The sequence below is a fragment of the Lutjanus erythropterus genome, chromosome 4 (genome assembly GCF_056507025.1).
Source record: "Lutjanus erythropterus isolate fLutEry1 chromosome 4, fLutEry1.hap2, whole genome shotgun sequence".
Taxonomy (NCBI): Eukaryota; Metazoa; Chordata; class Actinopteri; order Lutjaniformes; family Lutjanidae; genus Lutjanus; species Lutjanus erythropterus.
This window is the reverse complement of record NC_139320.1, coordinates 5,508,417-5,532,312: the sequence shown is the minus strand read 5'-3', so window position 1 is coordinate 5,532,312 and position 23,896 is coordinate 5,508,417. Positions and strand designations below refer to the sequence as shown.

At 38.8% G+C, this 23,896-nt stretch overlaps 1 protein-coding gene across 1 annotated transcript in view; it reads right to left on the bottom strand.

Annotated features, from left to right (window-relative positions):
• The window catches only part of usp32 (ubiquitin specific peptidase 32), a 102,367-nt gene that overhangs the window by 32,528 nt on the left and 45,943 nt on the right, over window positions 1-23,896 (bottom strand). Inside the window, exons 3-12 of the mRNA XM_084716810.1 lie at window positions 22,504-22,609; window positions 20,426-20,544; window positions 17,815-17,974; window positions 6,572-6,703; window positions 6,288-6,395; window positions 5,804-5,919; window positions 2,105-2,167; window positions 1,676-1,759; window positions 1,506-1,567; window positions 1,193-1,295 (exon numbers count right to left, since the gene is read on the bottom strand). Of these exons, the coding sequence (XP_084572936.1) occupies window positions 1,193-1,295; window positions 1,506-1,567; window positions 1,676-1,759; window positions 2,105-2,167; window positions 5,804-5,919; window positions 6,288-6,395; window positions 6,572-6,703; window positions 17,815-17,974; window positions 20,426-20,544; window positions 22,504-22,609 (1,053 nt within the window). The remainder of the gene's footprint in view (window positions 1-1,192; window positions 1,296-1,505; window positions 1,568-1,675; window positions 1,760-2,104; window positions 2,168-5,803; window positions 5,920-6,287; window positions 6,396-6,571; window positions 6,704-17,814; window positions 17,975-20,425; window positions 20,545-22,503; window positions 22,610-23,896) is intronic.

Sequence of the window (23,896 nt, the reverse complement as noted above, 5' to 3'; positions counted from 1 at the left end):
GCAGATTTAAAAAAAAAAAAAAAAAACAAACACAAAAAAATCAAACAAAACAGGTTTCCAAGTATCTCTGACATAATTTTCTAATTGATTTATACTTATGTTTAACATACAGTGTTGTTAAGAACAGTTAAACGACTAAATAATGCTACACGATAAATTACAACAGACTCTGTGAATCAGCTGGCAGATGTGTAATTTAGGTGTCTGAGAACCAAAGTAATAATCAAGATTTTTTTTAAATATGCATAACTTAGAAGTTTATTCCAATTTAGAAGAATTTAACATGGGATATAACAGTCAATGATAATGAGCATTTAATCCAATATAACATAATGTACAGTACTTACTTTACAATCGATAAAGTAAATATATATGATGGAAATAAATCAGGGAACTGCTTTAAATGTGGAATAACTGATTCATTGATCAATGCATTTTGGGACTGTAGCACACAGATCAGGTCTGAGAGGCTACAGTTGACATTTAGGCTAAAACATGGTGTAAATGGCGTCTTTTGTGTTAAACTTTACACCACACAAGCAGTATGGAGACATTTTGTGTTTTTTTTTTTTGTTTTTTTTTTGTGTGTGTTCTTTTTTTACATTTTAAAACTGGTCACCCTTCACTTCAATTGTACTGGATTTGGCTGCAAAGATGTTTTCTGCTGAAGCTCTGGGAGTGTTTTACGAACTGAAGATCTTCACCCATCATCACATCAGCCCAAGGGTTGAGTAGATATTGAGTAAATTTTCATTTTTGGGTGAACTATCCCTTTAATGTCACTTAGGACATAACTCTTGGTCACAATCTGAAGGATTGTTTTGTTGGGGAAGATCTGAGTTGTTGAAGTGAGTGAGTTTATCAGACAGGAATATACAGATGTTGTACTTGTTGTAAGTCTTCTATTGTATTGTCTTCTGTTCTGTCTTTGATTTATGTTTTGTTGATAAGATTGTCCTTTGTTTTGTTATTTGTTTTGTTATTGTGGAAGCTGTTTATTGTGTATAATGAGAAATATAAAAAAAATCCTAAAAAAAAAAGACGTGGTCAGGCTTACCTCTGCTCCCTGAGGGTGTGAAACCTCAACATCACTGTAAACTATACCTTCATTAAGGTGAATGCCAGTTTTGTAGCATTAATGTTAGTTCACATACATATCTGCATATCATCACACATCTTTAACATGACTTACGTATTTAACATAGTCCTTCCACTGCTGCCACCACAGCATGGAGATGAGGAACCAGTTCTGACCTTGCTGCAGCCCATGTCTGCTCTCCCTCTCTAACCAACCCCTACACACACACACACACACACACACACACACACACACAGAGAGGGAGGGAGGGAGGGAGAGGGAGAGGGAGAGAGAGAGAGAGAGAGAGAGAGAGAGAGAGAGAGAGAGAGAGAGAGAAGCACAAAGCCAAAATAATGGTTAGATATAAAAGCATATTCCTCAACATTTGTTTACACTGACATGGCAGATAAAGAGGACAGACAGGTACCTGATGATTTGTCCCTCTTCCTCAGGAGTACCAGGCCTGAGCCCCAGGACTATGTGGCAGACCTGGATCCAGACAAATACACAAAGATGTACAAACCGCATGGACATGATGATGAATAAATACTACATTCAATACAAGCTGTACTGACTGCAGTATGTTGGTGTACTGACCTGGAACAGCAGGTTTAAGAACTCATTGGCCAAAGCGCTCTTCACGCTCCAGATCTGGTAGTCCTCCAGGGTCAGATGACCCAGCTGGAGAGGAGTCAAAAAACACACAAAGGTCAGCATACTCAGATTCACTATTCTCAAAATATACACTGCTTTGAGACCTTGAGAAGGATGGAAGAAAAATCTATTCATCAGCTGCAGTCATTGTGGGTGAAAATAGCTTAGAGGTAAGACAAGATGGTGTACTGGGCCGCTCCCAGTGACAATATGAATGTGCAGCAGGTTGGAGACAGAGTTCAGTGTAAAGTGATGTTGACTTTCTCTGAATCAAGGTTATAAAATCAAATTATATTGTGGGAGAGGAGTCAAAGGATTAACCTCCTGACAGCTGCATCAATAATGATTCTGTCACCATGAATCGTGTCTCACCTTGGTCGTGTCGTGCATCTTCAGAATGCCCTCTACTATGTCTGACACGCTACTGTGCAGCTCCTGCAAGGTAACAAAATACATTAGCACAAAGCAGCAAATACCAAGCTCCTTCTCCTCAGCTACTGCTCATCTCAACAACCCTGGGTGTTAAAATGTGAAATGAGGAATTAGTAAGATTCTGCAATGATCATCAGTGTTAATTAATACAAAAATGAGAGGATATTTTCATTTCATAGTAGTGGTAATTCCTGCTCTGAAATGTCATTTGAGACGGCACAACATTTCCATCAGCAGGCATCACCTGAAAAATAAAAACTGCCACGAAACCACGGACATAAATATATCTGATCTGGGGTCAGCTCAGCTCAGCTCTCTTGGCATTAACCTACTTCTTTACCTTTACAGAAAACATTGTCTTACTCTGAGAATAAGATGACAAACCAATCACAGTACCCGTTCTCAACTGGGATTGATGTGAAAGCAGGAAAACAAAACTCAGTAATGGTGATGGCAGGAGGAAGACAAAATTAAATCTCAAAATGTTATTATAATTAGAAAAAGAGAAATAATTCCAGGAAGGCTTTTAATGTTGGATTGTTTTTATCAGGGTGAAAAATACCACATAATTCATGTATATATTCTGCCTCTGAAGACAGAAAGATCTCAGTTATTTAACAGACTTGGAGAACTCCTTACAGTTGACTTCAATCTAATTAAATGCAGTGATTTTAATACAGTTACATCAGAAAATGACAACAGCTGTCCTTCTTGTTTATGATTGTATTTCTGAAGTTTTTATAGGTGTTTCTATGGGCTTTATGTTGCAGACAAGAAGTTACAAGCTTCTGTAAAAGCATTGTGAAAACAATACAGCAATGTATTGATATTAGAAATTATACTTTGTACTTTTGAATACAAGAATATAAGTATTTTTAAAAGCAAGTACTCTTGTACTTTAACTCAAGTACAATTTTGACTGATCAACTTTCACTTGTAGTTGAGTAATATTTGACCAGGAGTATCTATACTTTGACTCAAGTACTGGGATTGAGTACTTTGTCCACCACTGTGTATCGCATATCACAATTTCAGTCAAAGTAATAGCAATATGACTTTTTTTTTTTTTTTTAACTATATTAAGCAGCCCTTACCCCAATTTCCTCTAGCTTAGTATAAGGACTGCAGCTACAAAGAAGAGAAGGGGGACACAGCTGTGTCCACAACTGGACAACATAACTACTAACAACTACAACCTCAAGTCCAGTTAGAACACTGTGTAAACAGAAATAAAAACAGAATGCAATGATTTGCAAATCGTTGTCGAAAATCACCTGTTTAGAACATTCTACAGGTAAAAAGGGCAAATTGATAAGAAGTGACATTATCATGATTAGGTATTAAAAGAGGCATCCTCCAAAGGCTCAGTCAGTCACAAGCATGGATGGGATGAGGTTCACCATGTTGTGAAAAACTGTGTGGGGAAAATGGTCCAACAGCTTCAAAACAACTTGTCGCAACACACAAACGCAAGAAATTTCACCAACTACAATTCATAATATCAGTGTATCATATCATTTTTTCCATGGCAATGGCGCCACATCCAGATGCTGCGACTGGTAGCTTCTTCAAAGTTCGCTACATTTTTGTTCAAGCTGTTATTTATTTATTTTTTTCACCTGAAGCATGACAGAAATACACTCTTTTGAAAAGAGAGCGTGGGGTTTGGATTAAAGAGTGGCGGATCTTGAGACAATGAACAATCAGAGAGTGTTTGTACCCACACAGAGAGACCTGCTCTGCAACAACATTCTGGATCAAGCTGTTGCACTTGACTGATGGGCCCAGACTCTGAGCTGACAGGACACGACTCACAAGACTGGCAGGATGAGGGGACGACAACTAACAGCAAATGTTCGCAGCTCAAATGCAGTCACAACTGCTGGACATTATTTCCCATCAGTCTAATTTTTTATATGACGATGTTGGCCATATTATCATCACTATCTTGTTACTGCTATTTACATTCAACCTGACACACATAAAAAAATGCACAACAGAATTATTTCCCAGTGCATATTAATGTATTTGAATAACTGCATATATTGTTTTTGTTTTGCTTTATTATGCATTTCATCCTCAGATTTCAATTATGTGTATATATGTTATACATGATATATGTAATACAACTTTCTTTTCGTTGTGCAACCCTGTGTTGTATAATAATACAACAAAGCATACAACAGGATATCACCTTGAAAAGATTCAGAGAATCCAGAAAAATCTCTGCACATAAGGGGCAGGGCTGAAAATAAACACTGAATGCCTGTTACCTTTGTTACTGCAGGTCACCCTGCATTAAGAACTGACATGATTGTGTAAAGGATATCATGACATGGGCTCAGGAATATTTTGGAAAAATGTTGCAGACACTGACAACTTCTCCAGGCCCTGAGAGGGACTGAAAGAGAGTGGAAAAGTATGCTCTGGTCTGATTCCACATTTCAGATTGGTTTTGGAAATCATGGATGTGGAGCCTTCTGGGCTAAAGAGGAAAAGGAAAAGCCAGAATCTATGATAGTATGGGGGGTGTGTTAGGGCCAATGGCATCATGGGAACATGCACATCAGCAAAGGCTGCTCCACTGATGCTGAAGGGCACACACCGGTTTTAGAGCAGCATACACTGCCTTCCAGACAACATCTTTTTCAGCTTATTTCAGCCAGACAATGCCAAGACACATTGTGCACACGTTCCAACAGCATGGCTTTGCAGTAAAAGAGTTCAGGTACTAGACCGATCTGCCTGCAGTCCAGACCCGTCTCCCACTGAAAATGTGTGGCGGGGATATACACACACAGCCCTTTTGGATCGAGACACTTCCAGGGCTGGTTCTGAGCCAGAGCCTAATTTAGAACCAGTTCTTTGTGTTTTGGCAGCCAATGAACCAGCTCTCAGCCCTGAACACTGGTGGCAGTAAAGTACATCATTAATACTGATGAGTTAATCCATAAGCAGGATTTTAATATAGCAGTCAGCTGCAGCCTGGTCTGAGTACATGTTCCAACACTGCAGATCACATAATATTAGTGTAAGACCAGGTGAGATCTTGGCGGTCAGTCATGATACAGTCCACTTCAGTGTGATTAATCTGCTGGTAATGGCAGATGTATGGTTCATTTAGTATGCAGTAGTAGTATTAAGAAGTTAAAACTAGTTAAAAGTTGTTGTGCTCCTTTTAATTCCTTTTCATCACCAGTGGCAACCAGCGTTATGATGCATTACCGCCACCTACTGCGTCGGAGTGTGAAGAGCTTGAAGTTAGTGTTGCTAGAAAACCGGAGGCGTGTACAGCTGTGTAGTGACTCAGCTCTCTAGCCTGTGGAAAGCAGGTCAATTCCTGGATGGTTTACAAGTTGAACCAGCACCGAACTAGCACTATGTTCTTGTTGGTCGAAAAGGGGTTATACAGACACCCCAGACCACCTGAAGTCGTATATAAAGCAAGAAACAGAAAGAATTTCCTATATCTTGTCTTTATACTGTATATACTTGAATATAGGACAAAAAGGACTTGCAAATCAATGCAATGATTTTATTTGTCTTTTACACAGTGTCACAACTTTTTTGGAATCAGGGTTGTAAAACACACTAATTGACACGTCTACATGTTTACTGTGTGTGTATTTGTGAACTTACAGGGAGTGTGTCTGTGCGGTTGTCCTTCCACACCTCCAGCAAGGCCACCACCATTTCATGGAGTTCATCTCGAGACAGAACCCCATCACGGTCCACATCAAACACTTTGAAGCAAACTGGCAGTGAAAGAGAGAGATGTAGTGGTGAAATATAAATATTGCCATAAAGCACAATACTGGTTTCTACTGCCTACAGTATAAAACCCACCGTCTCCCTGTTATAGTCTGTCAGCTGGAAATCCAATGTTTCCATTTCTGACAGTGCAAATGTAATTTCAAGCACAGATGAGAAATCTGATGATGAACAAAGACTGTGCACTAATGACCTACAGAACCAATCAAAAACATTTTCACTCTCCGGTTTACTTTTAAACTCCAAATAACAGCGACAAAGAAAAAATAGACTGAACTTCTTATGATAAAAAGGAAGTGAAGCCTCTGGGATTTATTTTTCTGTACTGATTTCAAACTGCAGCACGGCTTACATTTCTGCCTTTCAGCAATGGGCCCCCTGCAGCACGCAGACAGTCCACAAGAGATCTCTTTAAAGTCGATGTGATTGTCCCGATTCTCATCAAAGGCGTGAAACAAGCCTGGAAAACATCAATAACACAGATAACATTTATACAAAGTCCTTGAAGAGAGCTGAGTTCACTGACGAGGGCTTGAATTTAAAAGCCTACATAGGGACACGATGATCTAAATTATAGATTTATGCACTTGACACCCCCCTGAGACATATAGAAAAGTAAAGTAAATATTGTCTTACCTTCACTCAGTGAGGCATGGATGGGAGGAGAGACCAGTGGGACAAACGTTTCCAAGTCAAAGCGGCCGGTTCTAGACTGAGCTTTCAGTAGCCAGTAGCGCTTCTCCAAGTCTATAATGTCTGACTCCTCCACTGCAGGAGAGAAAAGAGAGGAAGTGCAGCAGCATTCAAAGAAATCAGAACCTTAAGTTTTGTAGTGTTTTTTTAAGAAATGTAAGAACAAGTGAACAAGTTAAGTTACTGGAATCAGTGCTTAAGCTTAAAAGTTTGTACTGCAAATGAATGTGGCCTACTGACATTATCTGATGTTTAAATAATAAACATATATGTTGTGGCTCATGATGCAGGGGCAGAGGTGAGTTCAAGTAATAAGAGTAAAGTATATTGTTGGCAGAACATCACATGAAAGTTAATAGTCAGCTGCAAGGTGAGCAATAAATTCATATGATGCAATATCAAAAAAAAAAGTGTAGAGGAGTACATGAACATACAAATAGAAAAAAACACAATATTGCTAGTAAGCTCAATGCCATGAACGATATCACACAGCCTAATATAGCGATGTATAGTTTGACTGACAATTATTTTTTCTTTTCTTTTTTAATTTAGTGTCATAAAATAGCGGGAAATGGCCATAATTATTTTCCAGAGCCAAAAGTGATGTCTTTAAAGACTTTTTTGTCCAACCAAAGGTCAAAAACCCAGACATTCACCTTAGAATGACAAATGAATGAGGATAAAACACTCCAGGTAAGATGAAGTTATGACGGGGCAGCAAGATTGGTGTTGATAACTTATATTGTGTGAGACGAGAGATGTAGTTCACTAAGAACTTTCACATAAAACAAAACAAAACTCATTCTTGACTTATAAAATCATCATCACAAGGGCAAAATGCTATGAAGAATATTACACAGTATAATATAGGAATGTGAATTTTAATAAAGCATTAGTTTAGTTATTTTCATTTTTGATTGTCCTTTGATTTGTTATTTAGTGTCAGAAAATAGTGGGAAATGATTATGATCATGATTATTTTCAGGAACCAAATGTCCAAATGTGATTTCTTAAAAGACATTTTTTTGTCCAACCAACAGTCCAAACCCAGATATTCACCTTCAAATTATTTAAAAAATGAAAAAATATATATATATTTTTTTTTCCAAACAGTAAACTGAATATCTTTGGACTGTGGACAAAAAAAAACATTTGGGGACATCATTTTGGACTTTGGGAACCAGCTGCTATGGCCCAGTGATCAACAACGGCCTCAGTTTGAAATCTTGTTTCAGCTCAGGATAACGTGATGTGGAGGTCACGTTTATGTTGGCAGAACTTTGTAAATCTCTACTGGTTGCATCTGGCAGTTGTGGTGATATTGCAGTAGGTGCTTCACCATCATTTTCTTCTGTCATTTGACTAATTTGTACTATTTACTGGTCTTTTGTTGTAAAGAGGAGTGTTTTGTGGTCCAGCTCCTACCAGCCCTACCACACTGTAAAGAGCATTATTATGGATAATACTTTACGTAGTACAATTTCATGTAATACTACAGAACTGTAAGACTGTATAATGTATCAAAATGGAGAAAAGGAAACTTTAACTACAAGGTGTAATGAAAAACGAAGGATGAATTATGTATTTAAATGTAGTGCAGCAATAGAACACGTGAACAGTCATCAAAGACTGGCGCTGGCGACTGGTGGGTGGAGAGCTGTTATGGCGGTGTGGGAGTATGGAGAACAACAGTGACACCACCTCACACTGAGATACACTCTTCATCACATAATAGCTGCTGGACGAGAAGACGTCCCGCGGTTCTCGGCAGAGCACCTCAGGGGACTCGGCCTGTGTTCTCTGACTGGTGGAGGCGGGCGGAGGAAGGTGGCGCTCGTGATAAGCAACGGCTCCGTCAGCACTCTTCTCTCTGCAGTCAATCACTTCAGTCTCATCTGCCTCATGGCTCTGTCCATCTTCACACCTTCTCCAACACAACACATACTTCTAAAATATCAGCTAAATTTTGGTACAATTTATTTTCAAGATCCAATCTTCCTCTGTGTTGTTGACTCTTTCTTTGATCCTTTTGGTCCTTTTAGCAGGTCATATTTCTGCTGATTTTTATTTTTTCAATGTGCTAACTCTTTTGTGATATCCAATGTGATTTCTGTCTGCATTTCTCCACCACAGCTGTCCATCTCTTTACTTCAGGTTCTCTTGTTTTTGCATGTATCTTAGTCTTCCTGACTGTAACGGGTCGTAGATTCATTCCTTATTCAAATTGAAATGGGGTCCCTTTCATGCTTTTAGGCTCTGAAAAATTATTTGAGCATTTTTAGGCCGAGGTCTGGAGAGAGACGAACGCTCCCTCATGACCAAAAGTCCAATCAGGCGAATAAGTGCAGGTTTCCATCAACTACTTTTCTATAAATATATTCAGAGATGTAACAAACTTTCATGATTTAAGGAGCATTTCATTGCTGCTTTCCTGAAAATGGTATTTATAATTTGCCTCAATCCATGTATATGCTGCAATGTTTTCAGAGCTGAAATAATTACTAAATTTCACTACTTTCTTCTTTTTAACAGTAATGTTTTTCGGTTTTATAGAGTGCTTTCGTGAAGCCCCCTTTTGGTGTGCTCCGTGAGACCTAAATTCAGTAGTCTAGTGTGAGAGACAAATTATTTTTGATTCCATTTGAACTGTGCCATGAATTACACATTATTTGTCAATTTAAAACAGAAGTCAAGAAAGTCTTATCTTGGACAATATATGTCATAAAGACATGTTGTTGTGTGACTACATCCCAGCATGAACACACACAAACATTGGATCTTCAGTGGCTAACATTAGCTTTAGCAGGGAGAGAGTCATGATGTCACTTACGTGACTTCTGGGTGTATAGTCTTGATCTTGATCTATGATCAAAACATAAATGTTTCACCGCTGGCTACAGTTCATATTTTTTCCCAAGTTAGGTCTCGCTGGAAGAGGTGTGACTTCGGCTCTCTATTGCGGAAACACAGCTCACCTATGACAGAAATAGACTTGTAGGTATGAGAAAATGAAGCACAATGTTGTGGATCAAGCTGCTGGACTTGACGGACGGATCGTAGTCCAAGCTAACAGGATGCAACACAAGACTCTGGACAGGATGTGTGCTCTGTGTACAAACTAAGTCAAAGTTGGACACCATTTCCAAGATATTGACCATATTATCATCACCATTTTGTTGCTGCTGTTTATATTTAACCTGATGGAAATTCAAAAAACACACTACAGTATTATGTCCTGGGTGGAAAAGTGTATATGTACATATGCAAATAACTTAAAGCCTACATATAATTTCATTTATTTTTTTTTTTTTTTCTTAATCCTATTCCATTGTGAATTTAATTATCTGTATGTATGTTAGGGTTGGGCCATGCCTGCCAAATTGGCATATGGCGATTCTGTTACAAGCTTCAGGCAACAAAGCCAAAAAAACACTGTAGGTTGTAAATAATTTTTATTTTTGATGTCAATTAAAACAGGCTTTCATTGGGCAGCAAATAATGTGATTATATGAGCTATTTTTCTTTAATAAATCAGGTACACTGAGCTATAGTCTAACAATAATAGAGTAAAAAAAAACCCATCCTTCACTTTTGCACGCTCTGGCTGACATTCCTTATTCATTCATTTTTAAGTGCAAAATGTTTAGATAATTTACTCTGTCCCTCCTGACAATGGGTGGCTTTTAAATCCCGATATTCCGATGTTAGAGGGCTCAGCTGTTGATGACTGTCAGACATCGCAAATCCTAATGCATGTTGTATTTTGTGAGCAGCATGAGGGAACTAAAACTCTAATTTCATTGTACATCCACGTACTGTATAATGATAATAAATGAAGCTACAACAAGCAAAATCTGTTTATACTGTTGTTAACTGGAGCAAATAGGTTGTGACCTTGTGAGGAGCAGAGGAAACCACAGCAAACCCAAGGTAGGGATACCTAAATGCTGCTGGTTGGAGTGGTATTTGACTCAGCTTTTCACAAAGTGATACAGATCGGACCAATATAGAATATGAACCTTTGCCAGGGTGAACCCCCCCCACGTCAACATGCTAATCCACAGCTTAAGGTAATAGGATTCAGCAGCTAGCCAGCTAGCCTTTGGCATGGTGCCAAAACGTATGACAGGTGTCAAAACACAGACAGACGAATCAAATGGCAGGTCGGTTCCTGGCAGAAAGTGGACTGAGGCTTCCCAGTCAGCCTATTAAAACAACCTTCCTGAAAGCTTGTTTTCAGCTGCTACTGGTCACAGTTTCCAGTCAGATGAGGAGGAGGATGATGATAATAGCTGTGGTCAGCTGTTGGTGAAGCAGCACCCTGGAGAACAGACCATCTGAGAGGGGTGTTCCTCTCTCATCCAGGTTCGGATTCCCTGTAGTCCAGAGGTGAGCATCAGGACAGCTGACCTTGGCCTGACTGGGAAGCACTCAATCACCTTGTTACTGCTGCTGTGCAACTCCTCCTCCTCCTACTCCTCCTCCTGGCTCAGACGTTTTAACTTAAACAGACTAAAAGGGAGCAGCGAGTACGAAATCAATGATTTAGAACGTGGAGGGGACTATATGGAGATGGCATGGAGGAAATAATATGAAACTGATAAATTATTGAGGATTATGGACTAAGGCAGGGAGCAGGCACTAGAGACTCATGACTACCTTTCTGTCTCAAAGCTTAGCGGGAGACTGCTAACTCAACAAAAACCGCGGAAGAACACTTCCTAGGCAATAATCATAAAACAAGCACACGCTCACCCACGCGCTGTGGTCCTAAACAACAGAGCTCAGGCTGAGGAGCAGATGTATCGAGCTCTGTATATCAGTGAATGGTACATAAAGACGCTGTAGCTTTTTGAATGATGATTAGTCTGGTATACAAGGTGGAAAATAATACTTGTGATTGCCATGCTGAACATTCCTCATGACAGCTGTGCTACTGTCTGACTGCTAATCTATAAAACTCATTACCCTGACTATGGATCGCCTCCTGCACATCTCCCATCCATCTCAGGACGCTCAGGGTTACATCAGTGTCATTCTTTGTTGGATCTCAAATCTTTGTAATTATGGCAGACTTGCAAAGACTTTGTCTGGCAGTCTATTGTGCCAAATGCTTAGGGGTAAATGAGCCTAAAGACTTTCACTCGTGTCATCTTTAGATACTGAAGACCAGCAGAACAATAGCTTGTGACGATAGCTGTCAGAAGCAGAATTCTAAACTTTGATACAATACTAATTCAGATTGCAACTAACGATTATTATCATTGTTGATTTATCTGCTGATATTTTTCTCGATCGATCGATTAGGTCCATAAAATGTGAAATGGTGAAAATGTCGATGAGCGGTTCGCACAGTTCATAGTGACATCCTCAAATTCTTTGTTTTGGCCTCAGCCCAAAGATATTCAATTTACTGTCATGTAGTAAAGACACCAGAAAATATTCACAGGGAATTTTGACTTTTTGTTCTTTAAAAAATACTCCGACCAATTACCAAAATTGTTGGTGATTAATGTAATAATTGATTAATCATTTCAGCTCTAATACTAATACTGACAAACTAAACAAGATACAATAATCAATCCTGTTTCAATTTTTCAAAGAGAAAAAACTCTTCAGCACTGGTTTTGTGAGCCAAATTTCAGGCAGGACAATAAAGACTGAACTGAAGTCTTGAACAAACTCTAAGATCTTTTTTCTTTATAGCTTCAGTTCGTTTGAAACTATGACCAACAGAAATTATATCATTTTAAACACGTGGTATTTACAAGGTATCTAAGTATTCATACTATTGACAACTTCACCAAGCATCACTGCTAATATGGATTTCTTGAAAAGCACAAAATGCCTCTAAAGTAGGGCTGGGTATCCATTCAAAGTTTTCAAAACTAGTGCCAATATGATACACTGCTGATACCAAACGGAAAGTCCACTGAAAATGTCTCAACGCAAACAGCTGTTCAAGAACTTCATAAATAAAATCCAGTGTAAAATCTTTATATAAGTAAGGAACTATCTGATCAAAAATTAAACAAGTGCATGGATCTTGACAGGACTTTCTTGATTTTAATTCTAGGTTCTACGAATGTATCTAAGTTGTTGTCAAAATCATTTTGAATTTTGATATCAAGCTGTAACAATGAAAAATATTTTAAAAAAATCCTATTTATTTCTCTTTAAACCAATGACAAAACTAATCGGTCTAAAGCGGTCTTTTCTATTAATGCCATTTAAAAGATAGAAGAAGCTTTAAAAGACTGTTCCAATAATGGCAGTACCAGAAGTGACCATGAACCATAAGATATCTGACATTAAAGGACAGTCCTTGCCACAAATGAGTCTGTCAATTTACGGCCTCTGTCTCTACAGCAGGCGCCTTGTCTGGCCTGATACCCACCTAGAGGTGCGACTCTCTCGGAGTGGCAGCAGAGATACCATACCATTATCCAGGGAACATCCTTAGAGAGGTGCTGCCACAGCCAGCATGTAGCATAGCAAACTCCCGTGTGAAGGCCACTCACAGAAAACTACGTCATCCTGTCCTGAGGACTGCTATTCCCACACATTTCTACTCTCGTCACATTGTGACAGCGTCTGTCAGAGGCTAGCAAGTTAGCAGAGGAATCGCTGTGCTAAGCTTCGCCATGAGTCAAGCTTTACGTTCTTGTTCTGGAAGGAGTCATGAGCCAGGAGTGTGTCAGTCACTCTCTCCAGCACACACACACACACACACACACACAAACAGACGCAAACTTAAGAGGATAAGCTGGGAGCAGGCAGATTAAAGGCAGTGTCCAGGTTCTCTTGACAAGACAGGTTCTTTCCAACCTTCTGTCCTTAATTGGCAAAATTAAGCCTGGCTAAATTTACTTGGCCTGAAACCTTAAAGAACTGTATAACTGTATGGCTTTTATTTTCCACGTGCTGTTTTTAAAATATGTGCAGCACTGAACTAAATTTTCAACAATCAATGGTCTCATAAAGCTGTAGTTGTTGATATACATCATAATACAACTTCTCTTGGACTTACAAATCTACACTGCAAAGTCTAAAGGAAAAGTCAGTCAAACACAAAGACACAGGTCACAAACAGTGCTCTCTTTTCTCCCAGTTTAAAATACCTCACTGTGTGGTACCACATTGAAATCACTTTGATGTAAGGTAACATTAGGTCAGGGATCTCTTCAGCACTTAAAGTTAGCTGCCCGTGACTAACAGAAGACTGGAGGAAACATTGAAATTTATAATGACGAGTGACAAAAAAATGTTTTTTTTATGTAAACTGGTCATGTCGTGGACAATACTTGATCTGCTAAAAAAAAATCTGTATCAGCCATAACGCACATTTGGAGTATTGGACTGGTGCATCTCAAAACTTTGAACCTATGTAAGAATAATCCGAGATTTATATGTGATCCTGGTCCCACTAAACTGGAATAGAGATTTGGCAATCAAGTGGTCTCGGTTTGTTTGTCTGGTCCACATCTCAAAAATAAAAGCATCAGCATTCAGTCTATTAAAAAGAGCGAGCTGAATTCAGCCTTTAAGCAGCTTTGTGGATCCATCCAGACAACTAAAGGCTTTGTTTATATTTTACATCCGAATCACAGCTGTGATGACATTCAGTCCAACAGCACTCATTCTCGTGTGATATTGTTTAATTTAGGTCTTGTGATCAATAAAAATGGGGGCATGCTGACAAAACAGTTATGTGTTATTTGATAGGGATGTCCCGATACAACTTTATATAATAGTCAGCAACCAGAGTCACCTATGGATAGAAGTGCTGGAGCGGAAAATGGACTGCTTAGCAGACAGCTTATATCGGAGATTTTAGACGCAGTGCGATAAAATCCGATACTCGTTTTTTGGCTGATATCGGACCGATATCCGATATCAATATCGGATCGGGACACCCCTATTATTTGACATTGGTCATCCAGCGATACACTGAAATAATAATAATGAAACTTTACATTTATATAACACTTTTCATTAACCCAAAGTGGTGATAATAAAAGCAGTGATAGACCACAGAGATGATTCTAGACAGCCCCAGAAAATTCTGCTGTTCTGCCCTATGTAAGTGAATTACATGCAAACTGATTTGCACTTTCAGAAGTCAGTGTTAATGAAATGTTACTCTGATCAAAAGATCGCTACAAATCTAGATGATCTGATCTCGCTCTATCTGGATAAGAATTATCCAATCTGATTTTTTTTAGAAAAAAAAAAACAGGACAAAACCTAAGACTTTTATCTGGGATAGCAAAAATGAGACAACAACATCTCGATATTTTTGATCTAGAGTAAAGGTGTTGAAATACTGGCCCCAGCTATTTATGTTTTAAATGCTTTTTGAAAAGCATGCAAACTTGTTTTCCCATAGTTTTTATTTTTTAAATTGAAAAAGAAAGACACTTAAGTACTCAAATTTTAAATATTGTTTTAAAGGGCAACTCCATCTGTGTTCTTTTCCAGATTTTTCAAATGGAAACAACGCCACTAAACATTATTGTTTTCTGGAGCTGACGATAGACAAAAAGTGAGCCATCCTGTTTCCTCCTCATCTCTGTTGAGAGTTGCACATATACGACATGGGTGGGTAAAGATAAAGTTTATGAGCTGAGGCACAAGTGAGTATTTCAATTATCCTCGAAACAGGAATTTGGATGGCATTCAAGGATGTGGGCAAAACTCCAACTATGTATTGCGCAAGTTGCTGCAATTTCGAAAGCACAGCCAAGTTCCCGAAAAACGCTGTTATAGTGCCATAAAAAGAGCCGACTGCATCTCGCTTGCATGGCAGTTAAGTGGGCTGCCGACAACCCCTCCTCTGGGGGTTTGTTGGTGCTTGTACGAAACACGAACGCTGAGGCAAGTCAGGTAATCACAAAACTGATTAACCCAACGAATCATGTTTCAAAAAAACACAAAGCCACTCACTGCATGTGATCGCTGTTCAACAGGAGAACCAGAAGAAGAGGAAGAAGAACCACTGATCTGGGTACGCATTACCACACTGACATGGCTTGTTCAAAGCATTATTTAATAACTGCTAATAAATACAATTATTTATATAGAGGCAAATAAAAACTGATGGGCAAGAGGGTCCAAAAAATCGGGGCAAGGGGTGTGTTATACTCAGTTTCATCCCAGGCCTTGTCAGCATTGTTGTCCTCAGAGAGCTGCTCGAAAATGTGAGACTATAAATTTATCTACTTGGCATCATATTGCACATTGCCTTGACCTTTGAATACTGGTTTTAACTTAATAATTAATAACAAGCTCTGAAGCAGAAGTCTAGGAGAAATGATGGCAGACAGACATTCAAACACATAACTATTACACAATTTAATTGATAAATGAAATATTAGTAATAGAGTCAAAACAGCAAGACGTGTTGTTTCAGTTTGTATGGCCTAAAAGCAAGATTTCAAATCTAAAATGTATATTTGAAATTATGGGATTTTGCTAGGTAGCTACTATTAACATCACTAGATACAACCACTTGCCCACTGTTGGAAACAGCTATGACACTGAGACGTTATCTAACATATACTGGCATCTAAGCAGCTAGATACTTGGATGCACTTTGGGACGTGTAGTTTATAGACACCATACTTTTGTAGCACAGCGTAGTATTGTCCTAAACAAATTATATTCTTTGCAAGGTCTTGTGGGCCACATAAACTGAGGTGCAGAACCAGTACCAAGTAGAATCGAAACTTCTCTAGTCAAAAGATGCCTGCATTCAATCTTTTTGGTACTCAGACCTAGAAAAAAAGACTATTTGTATTGTTTTTGCTTGCAGCCAATCACCACAAGTGTTCTTCATAAAGAAGAACTTCATGAAGGTATGAGTGTACTCTGCGGGTATCGTATCATATTAAGGGTACAGATTTTGGTACTGGTATCGTAATTTTTTTAAATGATACCCAGCCCTGATGTATGATCATATTTACTTGCGCAGCCTCCATGGTGCCTGGCTGTGTGTGACAGAGAGGAAATGGATATAGAAGGCGGCAGTGGGAGGAGAGAGACCTTGGTGAAGGAGAGACGGAATAATGAAAAAGGAAAATTGAGTAAAAGGAGGAGAGTGAATGAATCAGGCTGATAAGTCGAGCCTGTCAGTCATTTCCCAGGGCACTCACTGCCACTGATGGGGGCGAAGAAATTGCGACACAGTGCAACGACTTGATCCAAGCTTTAACAACTGTTGTGAGCCATTCATGGCATTTCCTGAGACATCTGCACTCTACAGGGGAGGCAGAAGGGGGAGGACGATGCAGCTGGGGAACTATCTGCTTCACATCACAAAGACATGGCAGGAAGGAGCCCACACTTGGACTGCAGCAGATCTGCAGGTTTCTGATAAAAAAATATTACTTGGTTCTGCGTAGCACTTGTTTTGATGGGATTTTAATCATTTGCACTTGGCATTGCCTATTCAGAAGTTGAACATGTTATCTGATCTTCAAGATTATTACATTGTTTTCTTAAAGACTTGATTCTGATTGGTCAGTTACAGCATTTTAAGGTCTGTTATTTCTGTATAGCAGACGGTTGCTATGTATCACAGACTGTTGCTATGGATGCACCACAGATCCTAGACTCTAGAGGAGTAATAAAATCATTTTTAAGTGAATAAGTAACCATGTAATAAGCAGTAATGTACAGTGAGGAAGTCATTATTGCAAAATAAACCCCTTCAGGATGATTGTCAGGGTGTATTTTGCGATAATGACCTTCTCACTGTACATTATCATTTAAATATGTGTTTAATACGTTGGCCTGTAAGTCTTCATATGTTTCAGGTACTCTGTAATAAAGTCGAAGAACATGCAATAGGTTGGGATGGAAATAAAGCTTTGACTGAGGAAGAAAAAAATGCATTCAGTACTGTGTGGTATAAGCAAAATTTTGTGTTTTTTTTAATGACTATTAATTGATCACTTGATAGTTATCAATGATTGATTAAGTGCTAATAATCTGCAACCCTAATCTGAAGAATGTCTTTTGGGAATTTATAGTATGGAATAAAACCTTTCACAGAAGGCCAAAGGGCCACCAGCTGAAATGCCTGCAGGCAGGTTGTCAGTGTGACTGAGTATGAACATCAGCCAGTAAACACATTTGCCTGTGTGGACGTAGATGCAAACACACTGAGTGTTGCTGGTACTTACAGTGTGTGACGCCAGCCAGGGTCTGGTAGAAGGTGGGTGTGTCGCTGTCATCGGTGAGCGTGACACACACTCCTCCAGACAGAAGCCATCTGGACAAAGTGAAGGCCTCCTTGTTCTGTAGGAGCCAGTTCCTGAAGCGCTCATAGTTCACCTTGTCACCCTGCCACAACACACACACACACACACACAGTTCACCATGCATTAACACACTACATCTTTTTTGAACGACCCTAAGATTTTGCACAATTACATAATATTTTTCTATATTTTAATGGCAATTTTCTATTTATGCTTCTTAACTCACAGTACTTGCTTTTTAGCTTCCTTTTTATTTTTCTACTTGCTATATTATTGTTGTGCACCACCAAGACATATTCTTAATATGTGTAAACCTTCTTTGCAAGAAGCCTGATTCTGGTTCAGTCTGCCAAAAGCATAAGACTGTCTGCATCTGTCACTGATGTATAAATGGACAATGGATTCCATAAATAACCCATATCACATCAATAATTGAAGATTTGTAGTTTTGCATCAGGACCTTCAGTTTTTGGATCAAGTAGCTTGTGAAAAATAAGGTTGGCCACATTTAGGTGGGAAGTAACTAAGTGAAGATACTGTGTTACTGTACTTAAGTAGGTTTTTCAGGTATCTGTTCTTTACTTTAGTTTTTTTTCTGACAACTTTTTACTTTTAACTCCCTACATTTTAACACAAATATATTTACTCTCGACTCCTTACATTTCAAAATAGGCTTGTTTGAATGCAAGAAGAAAATGCAAGAAAAAGACTAAATAAGACGAAAACAATGCAACAATAAATAACAAGACAAGAATTATGTAAAAGACGTAACAATGTGAAAACAATGTAACAAGATGAAAATGGCGTAAAATATGTGACACGACAAAAACGACATTAAAGATGTACCAAGACAAAAATGTCATGAAAGATGTAGCAAGACGACAATGAAGTAACAATACACAAAAGGATAAAAAAGAAATGAAAGAGGTAACAAGATAAAAATGACCTAACAAGACAACAATGGCCTAACAATACATAAGATAAACATGACATAAAAGATGTAGATGTAGATGTAACCATATAAAACAGAGAGAGAGTGTACTTTTTCCCTGAGTAAAGATGTTGTATCTGTACTTCTATTATTATCTATCTACTATCTTTTTTTTAACATTTATCTGCACTTCTAATTGAGTAGAGAATGTGTGGACATGTGCCACCTCTGATGATATTAAAGGACTTGAATGATCAGGGGCAAAAAACCTTGAAGGGGACATCCCTAATATAAATGTTCTCCAACAGCTGGTTCACACTACATGCTTTAGCAGTGTGTGTGTGTGTGTGTGTGGTGTTACTCCATGGTTTATCATTTCAGTGTCCATATGAATAAGTCAGAGCGTCCACACCAGGCCTGCATGATTTGGTAAAAAAGTCATTTAGCAATAATTTTTCCTGACATTGTGATTGTGATATACGATAAGACTAGTTGTAATGGTCAGTTTCACTATTAAAATCGTGACGATGTGACATTTGTTGAGGTCTGTACCAAACAAACGTGTTTTCTTTCATCTGGAGAACAAGATTTTTATGTCAGGTTATCTCTGCAGCACTACAGTTCTTCATAATGATGCTGTTTTCTCATTCATCTTTCCTTCTTCAATAAATTGCAACTCTGTGGTTCTGGTTCTGTGATTTGGATATCATACTTGGCCATTTTGCGATTTTAATGCAATCTATTATTGCATCTAAAGATTTAGGGGCTTGCCTATTTTTTCCGTGTGACATGCACGGTTCCTATCAATAATACACATTAAAAATTATCTGCTGACAGTCATATCGACATTATAACAGCTTCAGGACACCTCTCACTACTGTTTCGTTGTCTACATCTACAATGGCACCAACATTTCTATCTTTTCTCCTCTCCCTCTATCCATCCCTCCATCCCTCCCTCCCTCCCTCCCTCTCTCAAGAAGGGTGAAACTCACAGACTGCCTTCAGAAAACAGCTCGTTTCTCCTCTCCTACAAACTAAATGTAGAAAGACAGGGCTCTCTGCAGCCACCTCGCAGCAGAAACACAGCCTGTGTGTATGTGTGTGTGTGTGTGTGTGTGTGTGTGTGTGTGTGTGTGTGTGTGTGTGGACACCACAGCGTGTGTGAGCCGCAGCAGTTCAGCGACGGTGCCGTCACGCGCCGCTCAAGGGTGTAGCGTGAACAAGCTGTAAGAGTGTGGGAGCCCCCTACACTTTACTGGATTGTATTTTCCAAAGTTTTTTTGTGGTGGATGGTGATTTGAAAGGAGCTTTTGTATTCCAACAGCCAGAACAATAACTCGCTGTGATGCCAAGCTTTGTATTATCTCTGTGGCTGCATGTGTAAAAACTTCAACAATAGCAGTTTCATGAGCATGTGACAAACACCTCTGTAATGATGAAAACAAACTCGATGATACGAGCCAAGGAGAGAGCGTGGGTGATATCGTCGTGTTGACTGCTTGGTATTGTTATTACCAAGTCCAAAATGAGTTAACAGAGACATTCGACCAGTATGGTTGTATGGGTTCATGTGTGTATCCATGATGTGGCGTTTGCTGACCTCAGTGAAGCATTTCTTAAGGGAAGACGGGACTTCTCCATCCAGAACCTGCAGAACCGCTTCTATATCTTCCCGTGCAGCATATCCACCCAGATCACTGGCAAACAGGCTGAAGAGGTCTGTGAGGGAGCACACACACACACACACACACACACACACACACACACACATGCAAAGTGTCAGAAGAGAGTTCAGCTTTATCACAGGAAAGCAGGCCTCCTTCACGCAGCTGCAGTAAGGACGATAGAAGCTACAATGTCAATAGAGTCCTGATGGATTAGACTGCCTGCAACACATCAAGCACAACTATCAGAATAAGAAAGAGGACGAGACAGAGAGAGAAACAGACAGACGGAGATGAGGCTGAAAGAATAGCAGGAAACTTTAACACATACTGAGGTCCATGTTTACACTCCTCGACCGAGGTCTGAGTCAGACAAACAGAAATGTGACTTGATACAGTTAGCTATATGTAAGAAGTTGTAGAAGTTATTTTTGGAATCTAGAGTTCTGGAAGTACAAGTCCTGTTCAGTTTGTACGAGGACTGACAGCTGGAGCAATGGACAGCATGGAATTCTTCTGGTTGACTCACTGGTACAAAAAATGGGCAACTGTGTCATGTTTATGTTCAGACTAGGGCTGCAACTAATGATTATTTTCATCATTGATTAATCTGTCGATTATTTTCTTGATTAATCGATTATTGCTTGGTCTATAACGTGTCAGAAAATTGTGAAAAATGTCAATCATTGTTTCCTAAAGATGACGTCCTCGAATGCCTTATTTTTTCTGCAACCCAAAGAAAGTCCGTTTATAATCACAAGTAAAAAACTGAAAATATTCACATTTAATGTGCTGGAATCAGAGATTTTTGACAATTCTTCCATTAAAAATGACTCAAATCTATTTATCGATTACCAAAATATAATCAAAAAAACATAAGCAGACAAGTAAACACAACTTAAAGCAACAGTTCACCCAAAAATGAAAATTCATATCAATATTCATTTTTGGGTGAATTATCGCTTTAAGTTAACTCAAGGTTAAAGCGAGACTCCTGTAGGAGGACGACTCTGTGTTTGCATCCATGATGCTTCATGCTCAAACAGTTACAGCTGATGGTAGAGCTGTAAAGACTCATTGATGAATCAATTGTTAATCGATCATTTAATTAATCTAATCTAATCTAATCTAATCTAATCTAATCTAATCTATTTTGATAATAGGTTAACTGGTTTGAGTTATATTTTAAGATAAAGATGTCCAAATTCTCTGATGTAAATCTTAATGTGAATATTTTCTGATTTCTTAAATCCTCTCTGACAGTAAAAAGAATATTTGAGGATGTCATCTTGAACGCTGGGATACACTAGTCAATATTTTTCAACATTTTATGGACCAAAAAACTAACTGATTAAATACAGAAAAAGATCAACAGATTGATTTTTTTATGCTCTATCCCTTTAAAATGACATTGCATTATTTTTCTATTTCCCCTGTTTAAATTTTTCATATTTTTTATATTTTCTCTTGCTTATATTTTTTTTATTATTGATGCTTCTTCATATTTTTGCCATGCACTTTGCAGTTTCAACACAATAAATTAACTCGTTGTGGGACTAATAAAGGAAGATCTTATCTTATCTAAAATTGGCAGATGATGTTTACAGTGAAACACTGCGATGGTCAATAATATCCTACTTTCCTCTATCCTTTTTTGTATGTATGATGGCTATTTTTTTACTCTTGGGCCAGTATGTGCTGTTTCTCTGTCAGTAATTTAATTATTCTCATATTAGAATAAACAAATCCTCTGCATGTCTTTTTCTGACACATGCTCATCAGTTCTAAGGTACTTTAAACCACAATATTACAATTTATAGAGGGCTCAGTGATCCATGACTATCAGCCACTAGCATGCACTTTTCAGATGAACTGTTTGCTGTAAACTAGTTCCTGTGATGTTATGATATTTGCTGTTTATAGCTGAATGTGTTTTATGTTCACCGAATGATTGAATTTGTCAGGTCACAATCTTTTTAAAGAGATGTTCCAGTATGAGAATAACATTACATACACTTGGCCTTCTCCTCATCGCGTCCTCGGGTCAGAAGCACCAGACCCACGATCAGATTGTTGAAGTGCAGCCCTTTGGACGAGCCTCCGAAAGAGGTGTAGATCACCTAAAAACACAGAGAAACATGCAAGATGGTGTGAAAAAAACAGACAACTTCATCATCTTGTTTTCACACTTTGTGCAACACATTTACCACGTTAGCAGAAGTTGTTCATTTACCGAGCTGACAACAGCTGAGCGACAAGCCTGTCGTCTCAGAACAGATTTTTACCAAAGTCATCATCAGCTGGCACCAGTGAGTCTGATTACAGCTCCGCACCAGTGTAATTGTGTTTCACACACAGACAATAAAATGGGTTGATAGAACATCGTTCACTCCTGTACAATCTTCTGCAATCCAATAAACCTGCCATGCAATTAAAACAACCTTTGTGCAGAAGCTGAAATAAAGTGAAGCACTTCATGAAGAAATGTGCTGACTCTGTGAGGACATGTCGTCCCATTTCCCAAACATCATTCACACTTTAGCAGCAAAACAGTGGGAACACTGGCAGATTTGTGACACTGGGTTTCACATTACAAGATTACTGTGTTTGTGGGCACGCATGCTTGTTCAAAAAGTGTTTTCGCTCGAGCATAATCTCTTTCCAACCCACACACAGAAGAAAGAAACAGTTGCTCATTTGCAACCTGCAGTGGATGAAATTAGGGACAGAGAATTTAGTTAGAAGACAGACAGAAAGATGAGACAGAGGATGAAAGAGAGAGATAGAGAAAGCATGTGAAAGACAGTGGGAGAGCAATGAAAATTATTTTCATGTGGTCTTCACTTCATTGTGGTTATTTACTAAATTAAAAGCAGCAGCAGATCAAACAGGCGGTGGGCACGCTAAGATCTCTTCTATCAGTGACACTGGCATTTTATCTCTTTTTAATGATTTCTTCTGGCTTACTTTAGCTGTTATTCAGTAGTGAAGAACTATACAGAAAAGATGGGAGAGACAGATGGGTAATGTGCCAAGGGCTGCAACTAACAATTATGTTCATCGTCGATTAGTCTGTCAATCATTTTCTCAATTAATCAATGAATTGATCCTGTCACAAACCTCTCAGTTGAAAAATGGGTCCAAACATGCATCCATGTTCTCCACATGATTGTGGTATACATACATTTACTTTCGTTTTTTCAAGCCAACGCTCATTAAAATGGCAACCTTGCGGCATGTTGTTATCTCTTGGCCTCCCACTCAGTGTTCCATCAGAGGGCACACATCAAAAAAGACAGATCACACTATGTTTAGCCGCATGTGCAGAGAGGCGAGCAATGCTTGAGTGGAGTTGTCTTCATTTCGTGCGAAAGGCAAAAGTAGTTAGGCTCCCTCCAACTTATTTG